Below are 14,864 nucleotides of genomic sequence, written 5' to 3' on the forward strand. Positions count from 1 at the left end.
ACCGTCTGGCACTGAGATTCCTGCATTTCAGGGGGTTGGACTGGATGACCCTTAGGGGTCCCTTCCAACGCTGCAATTCTACAATTCTATGATCTCTACTTAAAAACCTCCTGTGGGGGAGAGTTCCCCTCGTCTCCTGCTCCTTTGAGAAAATTTCATTAGTATTTATAAAGAGAGATACGTACAAAGAATATTATCATTTCTCTCTTTTGCCCAGACTAAAACATTTACAGCGGAACCCTGGTTCTTGTTCCGCTTAGTTGATGAACAAATTGGCTCCCGAACACTGAAAACCCAGAATTAAGTGTTCCGGTTTTTGAACGTTTTTCGGAAGCCGAACATCCAATGCAGTTGTCAGCAATTGTTTCCGGGACGCCTGTGCCAATTGGAAGCTGTGCCTTGGTTTTCGAACGTTTTGGAAGTCAAATGAACTTCCAGAACGGATTGCATTTGAGAACCAAAGTACCGCTCCATCTAGCTCCAATTGGAAAGAAAGAGAAAAAAGAAATAGATAAAAAGAGATGGAAGGATTAAAAGAGTGAGAAATAAAGTTAAGAAAGAAAGAAATTTCTGATTCTTCATCTGCCAGCTATATATAGACCTTATTCGATGTCACCCACTGCCGGAACAGCTTGTGTGGTGGGAGGGGCGTGTTTGTGCCCCAGAAGGGGCCCCCTCTTCCTACCTGCCTCACCTGCTCTCCCCCCCCCCCGATCCAGGTGTGCAACATGGAGAACCTGGACCCACTGGGCATCCACACGGGGGAGTCCATAGTGGTGGCCCCCAGCCAGACCCTCAATGACCGCGAGTACAACCTCCTGCGCACCACGGCCATCAAGGTGGTGCGCCACCTGGGCATCGTGGGCGAGTGCAACATCCAGTATGCCCTGAACCCCGAATCTGAGCAGGTGAGACCCGGCAGGTGGGTCGGGTTGGGGTGGCTGCCCTGTGCCTGAGCAGCGCATGGCGGCTTCTGCCCTCTCTGGCCCCTGGCTGAGCCTGCTCAGACCCCCTTGCCCCTACGGGGGCTGTGTCTGCTGCCACAACCTTCTCTTTTGCCCCCCACCCGCAGTACTACATCATTGAGGTGAATGCCCGGCTGTCGCGGAGCTCAGCGCTGGCCAGCAAGGCCACCGGCTACCCCTTGGCGTACGTGGCTGCCAAGCTGGCATTGGGCATCCCTCTGCCTGTCCTCAGGTAATGCTCACCCTGGGCTGGGGCATCGCTCTGCCGAATCCCGGCTGGGGCGGGGGGCTTGCTGCTCACAGGATCCCGGGGTCCTTCACCGCTTGAGCATCTTGTGGAGCAAAACTGCTTTCCTTGCCAGAAGCTTCCCTTGAAACACAGAAGCGGCCGGGTTGGGTCTTGCTCGCGCCTGGGGTTTAGCTGCCCTCGCTTGGCTTTGCCCCCTTGCCCTCGCTTTGCACCAAAGACGGTGCCAAGCGAAGCTCCCTGGGGAGAGCTTTCCACAAACGGGGTCGTGGGTTCGAGTCCTGCCTTGCAGGGGGTTGGTCGGGGTCCGTTCCAACCGTACGCTTCTCTGCCCCAGGAACTCGGTCACCAACTCCACCACCGCCTGCTTTGAGCCCAGCCTGGATTACTGCGTGGTCAAGATCCCGCGCTGGGACCTCAGCAAGTTTCTGCGCGTCAGCACCAAGATTGGCAGCTCCATGAAGAGTGTGGGTGAGCGGGGGGGGGGGGTCCCTGGGAGACCCGGCTGGGCCCACTCGCTTTGCGCCTGCTGCTTCTGAGATGCCAAAGAGGCAGGATTTGGTCCTGGCACTTGCAGGCTTCCTGATTCCCCCTCCTTTTGCCTTTCGTGGGTCTAGAACTGTCAGTTAAGAGCATGAGCCCCGGACTAGCACAGACCCGGAGTCGGGACTGGAGTCAGATGCGCCAAGCGGCCAAGTCCCTTGTCAGCAGAGTTAACTCTTTATTCAAGGAGACAGCTCCCGGCCGGTCCTGCCCCCTACAGGGCAGCTTCCCAGACTGAGCCTTCCACCCTCCCAAGGCTCCTCTCTCAGATGTTTCCCCAGCAGACTCAAAACTGCATCTGTGCCCCTCTGGCCTCTGTTCTGCCCTCCTAGTGATCCTGCACGAGACCAGAGGGGAGGGAGGCTCCCATGATTCTTCAGCAGCCTCTTGACCCCCCCTCCTCTGCTTCAGCCTCAGAGTCTGAACTGCTCCCTGTCGCCAACTCTGTTGCCCCTTCCGCATCCCCCCCTTCTCCCTCGGATCATGCTCACTTCCTTGGTTTAGTTTAGCGTTCCCAAAGCAAGGAAGGATTGGACTCTGATTCATAGAATACACACAGAGGCTTGACCAGCAAGACTCTGGGAGGAGGTGCACATAATAATAATTCCTCTCTACCCCTTGGCCCAGGTCTTTTTATTCACACAAGAACTTTTTACACAGTGTTCAAAAGAACCAATCAGATTGCCTCTGAGCATTTCAAAAAACCCCACGTGGGGACAAAATTAAAGTTAAAACTACAAAGGGCTAATTTCCTACTTGAGCATGCATATGCAATTCAGAGTAAATAAAATAGGAATAAAAGGAGGAACACTTTTAGGAAACCCCAGAGGTCATAAACAGCAATAAACAGGAGAGGACGGAAGGATGGCAAGGAAAGAATATTTACTATCTCCTTGTGAACTCTCTTCCTGGCCCTTAAGATTAACAAACCTAACAATAGCTACATCAAAGCTAACTATCACCTTTATGACCCAGGATGCCTGATGAGCAACTGGCCTGTGTTTTAGAATGCCCTATTTGCTGAGATGGAGAGGCTTGTGGGATTCGATCAGAAACCATTGCCAATGAATCAAACCCAGTCAACGCAATGCTTTCATTGTGGACACAAATGGCTTGATGCATATTTCATAATTCCTCATAGTAATCCCATCTGATCACTGCAGTTTAGCACCTGCCTCATCTGCTTTGGGGAACAGGCTCCCTTCCGGATCATTTGCTAACTTGCATCTTGCCCACCCCCCTTCTTTCCTCCTCCCCCCCCCCCAGGTGAGGTGATGGCGATTGGGCGCAGCTTTGAAGAGGCCTTCCAGAAGGCTCTGCGCATGGTGGATGAGAACTGCGTGGGCTTTGACCACACTGTGAAGCCTGCTTCAGACATGGTAAGGGGTCCGGGTGGGTGGAGAGGGTCCGGCTGCCCCCCTGGCCAGACTGTGCCTGCCCCACCGGGCCCAGAGCCCTGACCCTCTCTGCCTGCCCCCTCCCTTTCCCCGACCCACAGGAGCTGGAGACGCCCACCGACAAGCGCATCTTTGTCCTGGCGGCCGCCCTCCGGGCCGGCTACTCCATTGAGCGCCTGTACGAGCTGACCAAGATTGACCGCTGGTTCCTTCACAAGATGAAGAACATCACGGACCACGCCCTGTGCCTCGAGTCCTACCGCCAGGCCGAGCCGGGCTCCATGCCCACCGCCGTCCTCAAGCTGGCCAAGCAGCTCGGCTTCTCAGACAAGCAGGTGGCCCAAGCTGTGCTCAGGTACCTGGAGGTGTGCCCCCCCCCATCCAGCCAGGAGCGGCAGCCCCCTCTTCCCCTGTGGGGAATAGGGAGGGCATCACCGCAGGCCTGACTGCCAGGGTGCCAGCGTGTTCGGCACTTCTTTCAGCCGTCCCGGGGCAATTGTCATGGAATCATAGAAGGGACCCTCAAGGAAAAGATACACATGGGAGTTGTCATCTAAGCCACCTGGAGGGCGCCAGGTTGGCCATGACTGAGCTAGGCCAAGAGATGGTTTTTTTAGGGTTGGAGGGGGCCCCAAGGGCCATCTAGTCCAGCCCCCTGCAATGCAGGAATCACAGCTCAAGAATCCCTGATGAATGACAATCCCACTTCCGTTCGAAAACCTCCAGCGAAAGAGAGTCCGCCCCCTTCGACGTCATATGTTCCACTGCCAAGCAGCTCTTCCCGTCAGAAGAGCTCTTCCTAATGTTTAGTCAGAATCTCATTTCTTGTAACTTGGCTCCATGGGTGGTAATAATAATAATAATAATAATAATAATAATAATAATAATAATAATTTATTTATACCCCGCCCATCTGGCTGGGTTTCCCCAGCCACTTTGGGGGGCTTCCAATAAAACACTAAAATACAATAACCTATTAAACATTAAAAGCTTCCCTAAACAGGGCTGTCTTCAGATGTCTTTTAAAAACAGCATAGCTGCTTATTTCCTTCACATCTGGTGGGAGGGCGTTCCACAGGGCGGGCGCCACCACCAAGAAGGCCCTCTGCCTGGTTCCCTGTAACCTCACTTCTTGCAATGAGGGAACAGCCAGAAGGCCCTTGGAGCTGGACCTCAGTGTCCGGGCTGAATGATGGGGGTGGAGACGCTCCTTCAGGTATACTGGACCGAGGCCATTTAGGGCTTGAAAGGTCAGCACCAACACTTTGAATTGTGCTTGGAATTAAGGTCCTTCTCTCTGAAGCAGGAGAAAACAAGCTTGTTCCCTCTTCCATGGGGCAGCCCCTCAGGTATGAGAGGAGACACTAGAGCCATCTGGCAATATCGGAAAGGCTGCCCCATGGAAGAGGGAGCAAGCTTGTTTTCTCCTGCTCCAGAGGGTAGGACTCGAACCCATGGCTTCAAGTGACCAGAAAGGAGATTCCAACTCAACAGATGGAAAAACTTTATGAAGGTGAGCTGTTTGACAGCAGAACGGATGCCCTCAGGAGGTTGTGGACTGTCAGGAATGCTTGAGCCGAGATTCCTGCCTTGCACGGGGCTGGACTAGGAGTCCCCTCCAACTATGATTCTATCGATCCCAGGCGCCATGGCTGGCAGCATCTCCTGGCAAGGCGAGGGGAGACCCCTTTCCAAAATCCCGGCCGGTCGGTGCTGCCCGTCAGTGCAGGCAGACCTGGCTCAGCACGTTACAAGGGAACTTTTCCTCTCCCAGCACGGAGCTGGCCGTCCGCAAGATGCGCCACGACCTGAAAATTCTGCCGGTGGTCAAGCAGATCGACACGGTGGCGGCCGAGTGGCCGGCCCAGACCAACTACCTCTACCTGAGCTACAACGGGACGGAGCACGACCTGGCCTTCCGCGAGCCCCACGTCATGGTCATCGGCTCCGGCGTCTATCGCATCGGCAGCAGCGTGGAGTTCGACTGGTGCGCAGTCGGGTGCATCCAGGAGCTGCGGAAGGTGAGCCTCTTCCCCCCATCTCCCTCGGCTGCACAGGGTTTGGGGATGCTCCTGCCCCATCAGTATTTCATAGAATTGTAGGGTTGAGAGGGACCCCCAAGGGACATCTAGTCCAGCCCCCTGCCGCGCAGGAACCTCCGCTAAAGCCTCCCTGGCAGAGGGCCATCCAGCCTCTGCTTAAAAACCTCCCGAGGGAGACCGTGTTGCGTTCCCAAAGCAAGGAAGGATTGGACTCTGATTAATGGAATACACACAAGGCTTGACCAGCAAGACTCTGGAAGGAGTGCCAATAATAATCCTGTCCAGCCCTTGGCCCAGGTCGTTTTATTCACAAGAGAACTTTTTACACAGGTTTCGTAAGAACCAATCAGATTTCCTCTGAGCATTTCAGAAAACCCCACGTGGGACAATATTAAAAGTTAAAACTACAAAGAGCTAATTTGAGCATTCATGCGTAGTTCAGAGTCAATAAAAGAGGAAACAAGGAGGAATGCTTTGAGGAAACCCCAGAGGTCATAAAGAGGAGAGGAAGGATGGCAGTATTTACCATCTCCTTGTGAACTCTCTTCCTGGCCCTTAAGATCTATCTAAAGATTAAACTCCATCAAAGTAACTTACTATCTTTATGTACTGAGGATCCCTGGTGAAGCAACTGGCCTGTGTTTCAGAATGCTTATATGTGCCTGTCAGGCATAGAGAAAGCAAATGGCAGAGGTGGAGAGGCCTGTGGGATTCGATCAGGAACTATTGTCAATGAATCAAACCCAGTCAACGCAATGCTTTCATCGCAGACACAGTGGCTTGCTCCATATTTTCATAATTCCTCATAGCAATCCCACCTGACCCCCTCACTCTGGATATTTGCACCCCTATAAGACTGTTCCACTGTCAAGCAACTCTTGCCGTCAGAAAGTTATTCCTGATGTTTAGTTGGAATCCCCTTTTGTGTAACTCGAAGCCTTTGGAGCAGCAGAAAACATGCTGGCTCCCTTTTCCGTGCGACAGCCCTTCAGATAATACAAAATAAAACAGAATAAAACCATGCTCCTATTATAAAACAGCAACACTGGGGCTGAACTCTAAGCAGCATCCATATCAGATACGTTTCCACCTAAATTTCTCCTAAATGCAGCCAATGTAGAGGATTCTTGTATCTCAGTCTGGAGGGTATTCCATAAACGGGGAGCCACCACTGAGAAGGCCCTGTCCTGTCCCTTGTCACCATTGTGAGCATCACACTGGCTGTCTCTGGGCTTAAGGCACTGGGTGGCACTGGTGCTGGGGAGGCCCTTCTGTCCGGCCCCCAGGCCATTGATGGTTTGGGGCCGTGTATCTCATCTGGAGCCCCAGCTGTCGATGGACCACAACTCCCATCATCCTGAACTAGCCAGCAGCACCAGTGGCCAGGGACAATGGGAATTGTAGTCCCAACAACAGCTAGGGACCCAGGTTTGACAAGTACTCCCTTTGGGTGCTTGAGGCAGCAAGCTCCCAGCCCCTGGGGGGGGGGTGGCAGGACAGGGGCCGGACCCACAGCTTTATTCAGGCTGAGTTCTGGGAGAATGAGCTCAGCACCGTGCCTTCCTTCTCTCCTCTGCAGATGGGTTACAAAACCATCATGGTCAACTACAACCCGGAGACGGTCAGCACCGACTATGACATGTGTGACCGGCTCTACTTTGACGAGATGTCCTTCGAGGTGGGTGCCGTCCATGGGTGCTTATGCCAGGGGATCGGGGCCTCTAACAAGTCCCATCTGTCTTGTAGGGCTTCTCCTTATTTATTTTACGCTACTCCTCAGCCGTCCTTTATTTCCTTATTTCACAAAGTCTATATGCCCCTTGATCATAGGGGTGGGGGGGGGACGATGACCTCAAAGCAGTTGACAAAAAAGAAAAGAGAGAGCAATAAAATTATCACTGAGTTGCAGCCATCATTCAAAACGTACAGAAAATTGCAGCCGCAATAGACTGAAACAAGATGAAACTCACATCCACTCTCCTGGCAGTCTTGTTTAAGCGATAATGTTTTTTTAGCAGGTGCCAAAAAGAGTGCAGTGATCTCAATAGGCAGGGAGTTCCAAAGGTTCTGTGCTGCTACTCTAAAACATTTGAGTTGTTACTGTTGTTGTGGTGCAGCAGATATCAAGGCCTCCCATGGGAGTGTGCTATGAAAACTGTAAAACGATGGAAGAAAACCTCATAATGATTCTCCCCAAAATGATTTCTGGTGATGGCTGTGTAAAGGACCCCCAAGTGGGTGAAAGGGGCCTCTTCTCTGCAGCTGGAACCGCAGTTGGGCTTTGCAGCTGTGCCTGACGGGCCTGATCCTGCCCCTCTTGGGACCCTCACCCGGCCTCTCCGCCCCCCAACCAGGTGGTGATGGACATCTACGAGCTGGAGAACCCTGAGGGTGTGATCCTGTCCATGGGGGGCCAGCTGCCCAACAACATTGCCATGGCCCTGCACCGGCAGCAGTGCCGCATCCTGGGGACGTCCCCGGAGGCCATCGACTCGGCCGAGAACCGCTTCAAGTTCTCCCGCCTGCTGGACACCATCAGCATCAGCCAGCCCCTCTGGAAGGAGCTCTCCGACACCGAGGTGAGGAGCCGGGGAGGGCGGCTGGGGGCAGCGGTCAGCCTGGCTCTGCCACCCCTCGCTTGGCAACGCTGGGCAGGGGGCGGGCGGACCTCTTTCGTGTCTCCAGGCAGCCAAGAGGGGTGGGGGAGAGGGTTTGGATCCTGCTTGCGGGCTCCCCGTGTTGGGCATCCGGGTGGCCACTGTGAGAACGGGGTTGCTTGCCAGTTTTCCAGGCCCAACTCAGTTGGAAAGGGACCCCAAGGAGTCATTGCATTTTAACCTGTATTTTAAATTGGTTTTCTTCCCCCCTATCATTTTTTTTTTTAAGGGACACAGGTGGCGCTGTGGGTTAAACCACAGAGCCTAGGGCTTGCCGATCAGAAGGTCGGCAGTTCGAATCCCCGTGACAGGGTGAGCTTCCATTGCTTGGTCCCTGCTCCTGCCAACCTAGCAGTTCGAAAACATGCCAAAAATTGCAAGTAGATAAGTAGGTACCGCTCCGGCGAGAAGGTAAACGGCATTTCCGTGCGCTGCTCTGGTTCGCCAGTAGCGGCTTAGTCCTGCTGGACACATGACCCGGAAGCTGTACACTGGCTCCCTCGGCCAGTAAAGCGAGATGAGCGTCCCTTTACCCTTTTTATTATGTTTTTACTGTAATTTTACTGGTGTTAGCCACCCTGAACCCAGCTCTTGCCTGGGAGGGCGGGGTATAAATAAAATAATTTTTTTATTAATATTATTATTATTATTATTATTATTATTATTATTATTATTATTATCTAGTCCAAACCCCTGCAATGCAGGAAGAATAGTAAGGGGATCACGGCCCTAAATGGCCCCATATCCCTTAAAGGCTGCCTCCTTCCCTGAAGACCCTCATGGCTGCAGGGGGCCCCTCCTGGTAGATCCTCTGCCCTCTGAGGAGGGCCAGGGAGAGACGGCCTTCTCCGTGGGTCTCCCTCCTCTTTGCCCCCCTGACCTTTGCCTTTTAGGACCCACCTTATTGTTATGGTTGTAAGCTATCTTAAATTCATGATGCTATTCTCGCGGACCACTGGCCTGATCCAGCCCGTCTCTTCTGATCTTCTTATTATTTACTGAGTTTATATGCCGCCCTATACTCAGAGGTCATAGGAAAAAATCACAACATACATAATCAGAATAAAAACAACAACCCCATAACAGCCCCCCAAAAAGAGCCACATTTTAAAAGGGCAGAGGATGCCGATCAGACCAACCAAAGGCCTGGTTAAAAAGGAACCTTTTTGCCTGGCACCTGAAGGTGTGTAATGAAGGCGCCAGGCAAACTTCCCTGGGGAGAGCATCCCACAGACAGGGAGCCACTGCAGAGAAGGCCCCGTTCTTGTGTTGCCACCCTCTGCACCTCTCGAGGAGGAGGCACACGAAGGAGGGCCGCAGAAGATGATATTGGGGTCCGGGTAGAGGCAGTTCTTGAGGTCTTGCGGTCCTGAGCCATTTAAGGCTTTACAGGTCAAGACCAGCACTTTGAATTGGGTCTGGAAACTGATGCCAGATGCTCCCCCTTGGAGCTGTGGGTCCTTCGCTGCCCTTCTTCAGGGCAGAGGTCCAGAATGGATGGACCCCGGGGTCCCAGGCCAGAGGGAGCCCCTGGATCATTTCTCCCTGGAAACCCAAGTGGCCCCTCTCTCCGCCAGGGGTCGGCCCTGGATGCCTGCTGACCGTTTCCTCCCCCCCCCCCCGCAGTCGGCCAAGCAGTTCTGCTGCAAGGTGGGCTACCCCTGCGTGGTGCGGCCGTCCTACGTCCTCAGCGGGGCGGCCATGAACGTGGCCTACTCAGACAGCGACCTGGAGAGGTTCCTCTGCAACGCCGTGGCCGTCTCCAAGGAGCAGCCGGTCGTCATCTCCAAGTTCATCCAGGAGGCCAAGGTGCGGGGGCAGAGGGAAAGGGGGGTTAGACTCTGGAACTCCCTGCCACCGGACCGGGCAAGGGTGGCCAGTGACTTCAAAAGAGGATCGGACCAATTCAGGCAGGAGAAGAGAGGGCTCTCGATGGCTCTGATCTTCCAAAGTCGGAGGCAGTAAATACTTCTGAATTCCACTCGCCGGAAGCCACAGGAGGAGAGAGGAGCCTCTGGTGCTCGGATCCTGCTAGTGGGTTTTCCGTAATGGCCGTCTGTCTGGTCAGCTGCTGTGAGAACAGGATCCTGGACTGGATGGGCCAATGGCCTGATCCGGCAGACAGCCTTCCTAATGCAAAAACTGATGCTACTCTCCCTTCCTAGAGATGGGGAAAATTGTGGGGTGGGGGACTGGGTTTTTCCAATTTTTCCATCTTCCCCCCGGTCTTCTCATCTCTACCCTTTCCTGATTCAGAGCTGGGGTGTGGTTTTTGTGATCTGGGGGTGAGCCCTCCAAGTGGCACAGTGGATGTTCATCTGCCTTTCAGTGCCACAAATGTGGCTGTTGGTGTGAGGGGAGCAGGGGGCAGGATTGGCGCTTTTGAGTGCCCGATGAAGCTCAGAGGCGCCCCCCCCACCAGGACAGCATGAATGGGGGGGGGTCTGATGGGGGTGATGTGAACACACGCTTCACTGGGCTCTCGCTCTCCCCCCTTGCCGCAGGAGATTGATGTGGACGCCGTGGCGTGCGACGGGCAGGTGGTGGCCATCGCCATCTCTGAGCACGTGGAGAACGCCGGGGTGCATTCGGGGGACGCCACCCTGGTGACGCCCCCGCAGGACATCACGCCCAAGACGCTGGAGCGCATCAAGGCCATTGTGCATGCCATCGGGCAGGAGCTTCAAGTCACGGGGCCCTTCAACCTCCAGCTCATCGCCAAGGTGAAGGGGGCGGGGGAGCCGGGGGGTGACAGACCCCTTTGTCCGCCATTGGGGGCCCCCCTATCAGGCTGTGGGGTTGTCTAGCAGATTTGCTTGGCCAAGTTTTCTATTGTAATACCATCGCATCTGATACACATGTAGCTTGCGCCGTTTCAACCAGACGTGGTTGGAGGCAGGCTGGTTCTTTATAATATTTCAAATCAAATATCCTTTATTAGGCATAGGAAACCACACATTGTCAAACAGACACCATATACAAATTGTGCAAAATGTGATCTTAGCATAACAAGGTTTGTCCCAGTCAGATCTTTAACTCCAGAGGAAATCAATTTGCATAAATAATACAATACAACACTACCACATCACCGATCAATTAAGAACCACTAGATCTCTTTATAACGGCCCAGTCTTTATACATGGACAGCACTCAAAAATTCAGCCACTATTAAAGTGATTTGATCATTCCCGTCCGAAAGCAGGTCCTGAACCGTTGGTATCATAGAATTCAGCCTATTGAGTGGTAAGGCCTCTAATAATGGTCTTCTGGCATAAATGCCAAAATCAGAAGAAAAGAAAATATGCTCCAAAGTATCAGGTTCCTGTTTACTACATTTGCAGAGACGCTCTGGCTCTGGAAGAGCAAAATATCTTCCTCTCACTATTAGCGAGGGAAACATATTAAATCTGGCTAACATAAACAGCCTGCACAATTCATGATTCTTCAGATTTATCATGTATCCCTTTTGAAAATCTCTACACAAAGGGAGATTTAAATAGAGAGGAGAGCAAGAGCTCTGCTTTGCAACCTCGAGAGTGGGTACTTTTTTCTGTAAGACTCTGCCTGATAATTTCCCAAGCATCTTTGGGGTCAGAATTTTCAAAGTCAGTTAGATTAAGCCCTATCAAGTTCAATTTTCTCCTACAAGTCAATGATAAATTGTAAATTACATTATCACTTGAGAGGTCATAAAGGAGAGAATTAGGAGATAGCACTCTATAATGCAGGAAGATCCAATATTTCAAGGTTCTCAGCCATACTCCTACTGATAAAGGAAGTATTCCCAATTCACAACATGTTATAATATTTATTTTCTGCATTCATGTATTTAGTTGCGCTACAGTTCTATGAAGGCAGAAAGAGCTTTCACGCTTGGGGGCAGTGTGCAGGTTCTGACATGCTTGCGCCAGCTTCCTGGAGCCAGTGCGCTGAGCATGCGATGAACTTCCTTCTTTTTCTGCTGGGCTTACCGTGCAAATTCCCTGGCAGCCAAGTTCCACTTGGCACAGGATCTCTGCGAGAAGGGAGGATTCTCACAGGGCTTGCAGACCCCCGGTGTGCGATTGTACAGTAGCGATTCAGCCCCTGTTGTTGTTTGGCGCTGAACGTGGCTTGGGCCTGGCGCATCCCCGTGCGCTTGGGGCTCTGGGCTGGGGCCACGTGGCCCCCCTTTGAACCCCTGGCCAACCTGCCTCTCCTCTTCCTCCTCCGCAGCACGACCAGCTGAAGGTGATTGAGTGCAACGTGAGGGTCTCGCGCTCCTTCCCCTTCGTCTCCAAGACCCTGGGCGTTGACCTGGTGGCTTTGGCCACGCAGGTGATCATGGGCGAAGAGGTGGAGCCGGTGGGGCTGATGGCCGGCACAGGCATCGTGGGGGTCAAGGTGAGTGGCTGGGGGGGGGGAGGCCTCCTCGGGGGGAGGGGTGCTGAGGCAGCCGGATCTCCCCCTGGGTTCTCCAAGGGGCCTCTTGTTTGGGGCCCATAAATAATAATTAATAAATAATAAAATAAAAATATTAGGAATTCATCCTCATTTCCCCCCTCCCCATTTTTCACCTCCCTGAAAAAGAGAAACCCCTCCTCCCTCCTCCCTCCTCCCAGACTTCCCTCAGCTCCTCTCTCTGATTTTTCAGCACATTACAGAATGGTACAGATCCTTAATTTATCTATCTAAATGTTATCAATAAAAAGTTTGTATATTTATTCAAAACCTGACAAGGAGTCTGGTTCATTTTGTTGTTTCTTTAAATACTTTGTGAAAGGTTTCCATTCTTCATTCAAGTTGCAGTTATCCTTGTCACGTAATTTATGTGTCAGTTTTGCCAAGTCCATCCGTTTCTCTTGCCACAGTTCTTTAGTCAGGATTTCCTCATTCTTCCATCCTTGTTCTCTTAAGACTCTTGCCACCGTTGTCCCACACATGAAGATATTTTTCAATTTCCTTGGCAGGTCTTTTCCTACAATCCCTAACAAAAATGCTTCAGGTTAATAAATAAATAAACAAACAAACCCTTCCCGGTTCAGAAAACCAATTTAAAACACTTAAATTCCTGCGCCACTTCAATTCCCGCGCCCCTCTCGGTCCACAGGTGCCCCAGTTCTCCTTCTCGCGGCTGGCAGGGGCCGACGTGGTCCTGGGCGTGGAGATGACCAGCACAGGCGAGGTGGCCTGCTTTGGGGAGAACCGCTGTGAGGCCTACTTGAAGGCCATGCTCAGCACCGGGTTCAAGATCCCCCGGAAGAACATCCTGCTCACCATTGGAAGCTACAAGGTGAGTCGGGCGGGGGGGGAACAGGGGGGCAGCCTAGGGGCGAAGGAGGGCCTGAGGATGGGGCCCAGCAGCGCCCCACACATCCCCAAAGGCATTTTCATTTAGCACCCAGAATTCTATAGTGGAAGAGAGGAGGAAGTCCTGTGCGGAGGGGAAGAGACTGGGCTGGGCGCGTGTGTTTCTGGAGAGGGGCCCTGGCGGACGTAGCAGATTTGGACAAAGACTCCCGACTCAGATGAGCAGTCAGGAAATAAGAGGAGAGACTGCTTAAGAAACACAAAGCAGAGAGTTGGAATAAATGGTCAATTTTCAAGGATCGGAAAGGAGAGCTGAGCTTTTAAAACTTGATCTGGAGTTTGGGGTGATCAGGGAAGTGGCCCAGTTTGCTGGGGGTGCGAAGCTGTTCAGGGCTGTTAAATAAAGAGAGATTGTGAAGAGCTCCAGAAAGGAGCAAATGGGCAGAGGCAGTGCCACCTTGGGTCTCTCTGCCCTCCACAGCTGGAGGCTGCCATGCTGCTGAGGACCCAAGGAAGGCTCTTGCGCTCGGACCTACTTTTGGGTTTCCCTTTGGAGCAGGGGGTTCTCAGGTTCCTCTGTCCTTTGATGCCAGCCTGTGGAAGCGGGCGCATGGCACAAGGTGGCAGGAGAAGGCCGGGTGGTGGCAGCGCCCGCCCAAGGCCGTGAAGACCCTCACCCCAGGAGGGAGGCAGTGAGAAGGGCGCTGCCACGTGGCCTGACCTTGGCATCTCTTCCAGAACAAGAGTGAGCTGCTGTCCACCGTGCGAACCCTGGAGGGCCTGGGATACAACCTCTATGCCAGCCTGGGCACGGCCGACTTCTACACTGAGCATGGCATCAAGGTGGGCTGGGCAGGGGGCTGTAGCGCTTAACATCCCTGTCAGTTTGGCTGACGGCTGAGCCTTGCCGGGGGGGGGGTTGGGGGGAGGGATGGAAAAGGTCCCTGCAGAGGGGAGTGGGGCAAGGGATCGTTTCTCATCCACTTCCAAGGCCCTGTGGGGTTGGGGGAGATGTTACTCCGTTCAACAACCAGAGCGTCATTTGGCCCCCTCCCTTACCAAGTGCAGTAGACACACCCCCTTCTTATCCCCTGGGGGGGGGCACTGTGAAGACTTCTAGGGCCAGTTCCCTCTGTACCAGGACGCAGGTGGCGCTGTGGGTTAAACCACAGAGCCTAGGACTTGCCGATCAGAAGGTCGGCGGTTCGAATCCCCGTGACGGGATGAGCTCCCGTTGCTCGGTCCCTGCTCCTGCCAACCTAGCAGTTTGAAAGAACGTCAAAGTGAAAGTAGATTAATAGGTACCACTCCGGCGGGAAGGTAAACGGCATTTCCGTGCGCTGCTCTGGTTCGGCAGAAGCGGCTTAGTCATGCTGGCCACATGACCCGGAAGCTGTACGCTGGCTCCCTCGGCCAGTAAAGCGAGATGAGCGCCGCAACCCCAGAGTCGTCCACGACTGGACCTCATGGTCAGGGGTCCCTTGACCTTTACCCTCTGTACCAGCCCTGGAGGGACTGGAAGTTTGGCATATAATAATAAAGATGGTGTTGATGGTGATAATAATAATACTTTATTTATACCCCGCCCATCTGGCTGGGTTTTCCCAGCCACTTCTGGCTGCCTCCCAACTGAATATTAAAAACATGCTACAGCATTATAACTTCCCCCACCCCCCTAGCTGACATTTTTGGAAACGCCTCCCTCCCTCCCTCCAAATCCTAGA

General features: G+C 53.1%; 1 protein-coding gene across 1 annotated transcript in view; it reads left to right on the plus strand.

Moving 5' to 3' along the window:
• CAD (carbamoyl-phosphate synthetase 2, aspartate transcarbamylase, and dihydroorotase) overlaps positions 1-14,864 on the plus strand; it is a 44,903-nt gene that overhangs the window by 13,209 nt on the left and 16,830 nt on the right. The window contains exons 13-25 of the mRNA XM_081854425.1: positions 720-908; positions 1,073-1,197; positions 1,550-1,683; positions 3,022-3,134; positions 3,254-3,507; positions 4,927-5,173; positions 6,774-6,872; positions 7,549-7,773; positions 9,478-9,660; positions 10,356-10,574; positions 12,067-12,234; positions 12,941-13,123; positions 13,879-13,983. Coding sequence (XP_081710551.1) covers positions 720-908; positions 1,073-1,197; positions 1,550-1,683; positions 3,022-3,134; positions 3,254-3,507; positions 4,927-5,173; positions 6,774-6,872; positions 7,549-7,773; positions 9,478-9,660; positions 10,356-10,574; positions 12,067-12,234; positions 12,941-13,123; positions 13,879-13,983 — 2,244 coding nt within the window. The remainder of the gene's footprint in view (positions 1-719; positions 909-1,072; positions 1,198-1,549; positions 1,684-3,021; positions 3,135-3,253; positions 3,508-4,926; positions 5,174-6,773; positions 6,873-7,548; positions 7,774-9,477; positions 9,661-10,355; positions 10,575-12,066; positions 12,235-12,940; positions 13,124-13,878; positions 13,984-14,864) is intronic.

The sequence above is a fragment of the Podarcis erhardii genome (assembly GCF_964252035.2).
Source record: "Podarcis erhardii genome assembly, chromosome: 3".
NCBI classification, from domain to species: domain Eukaryota; kingdom Metazoa; phylum Chordata; class Lepidosauria; order Squamata; family Lacertidae; genus Podarcis; species Podarcis erhardii.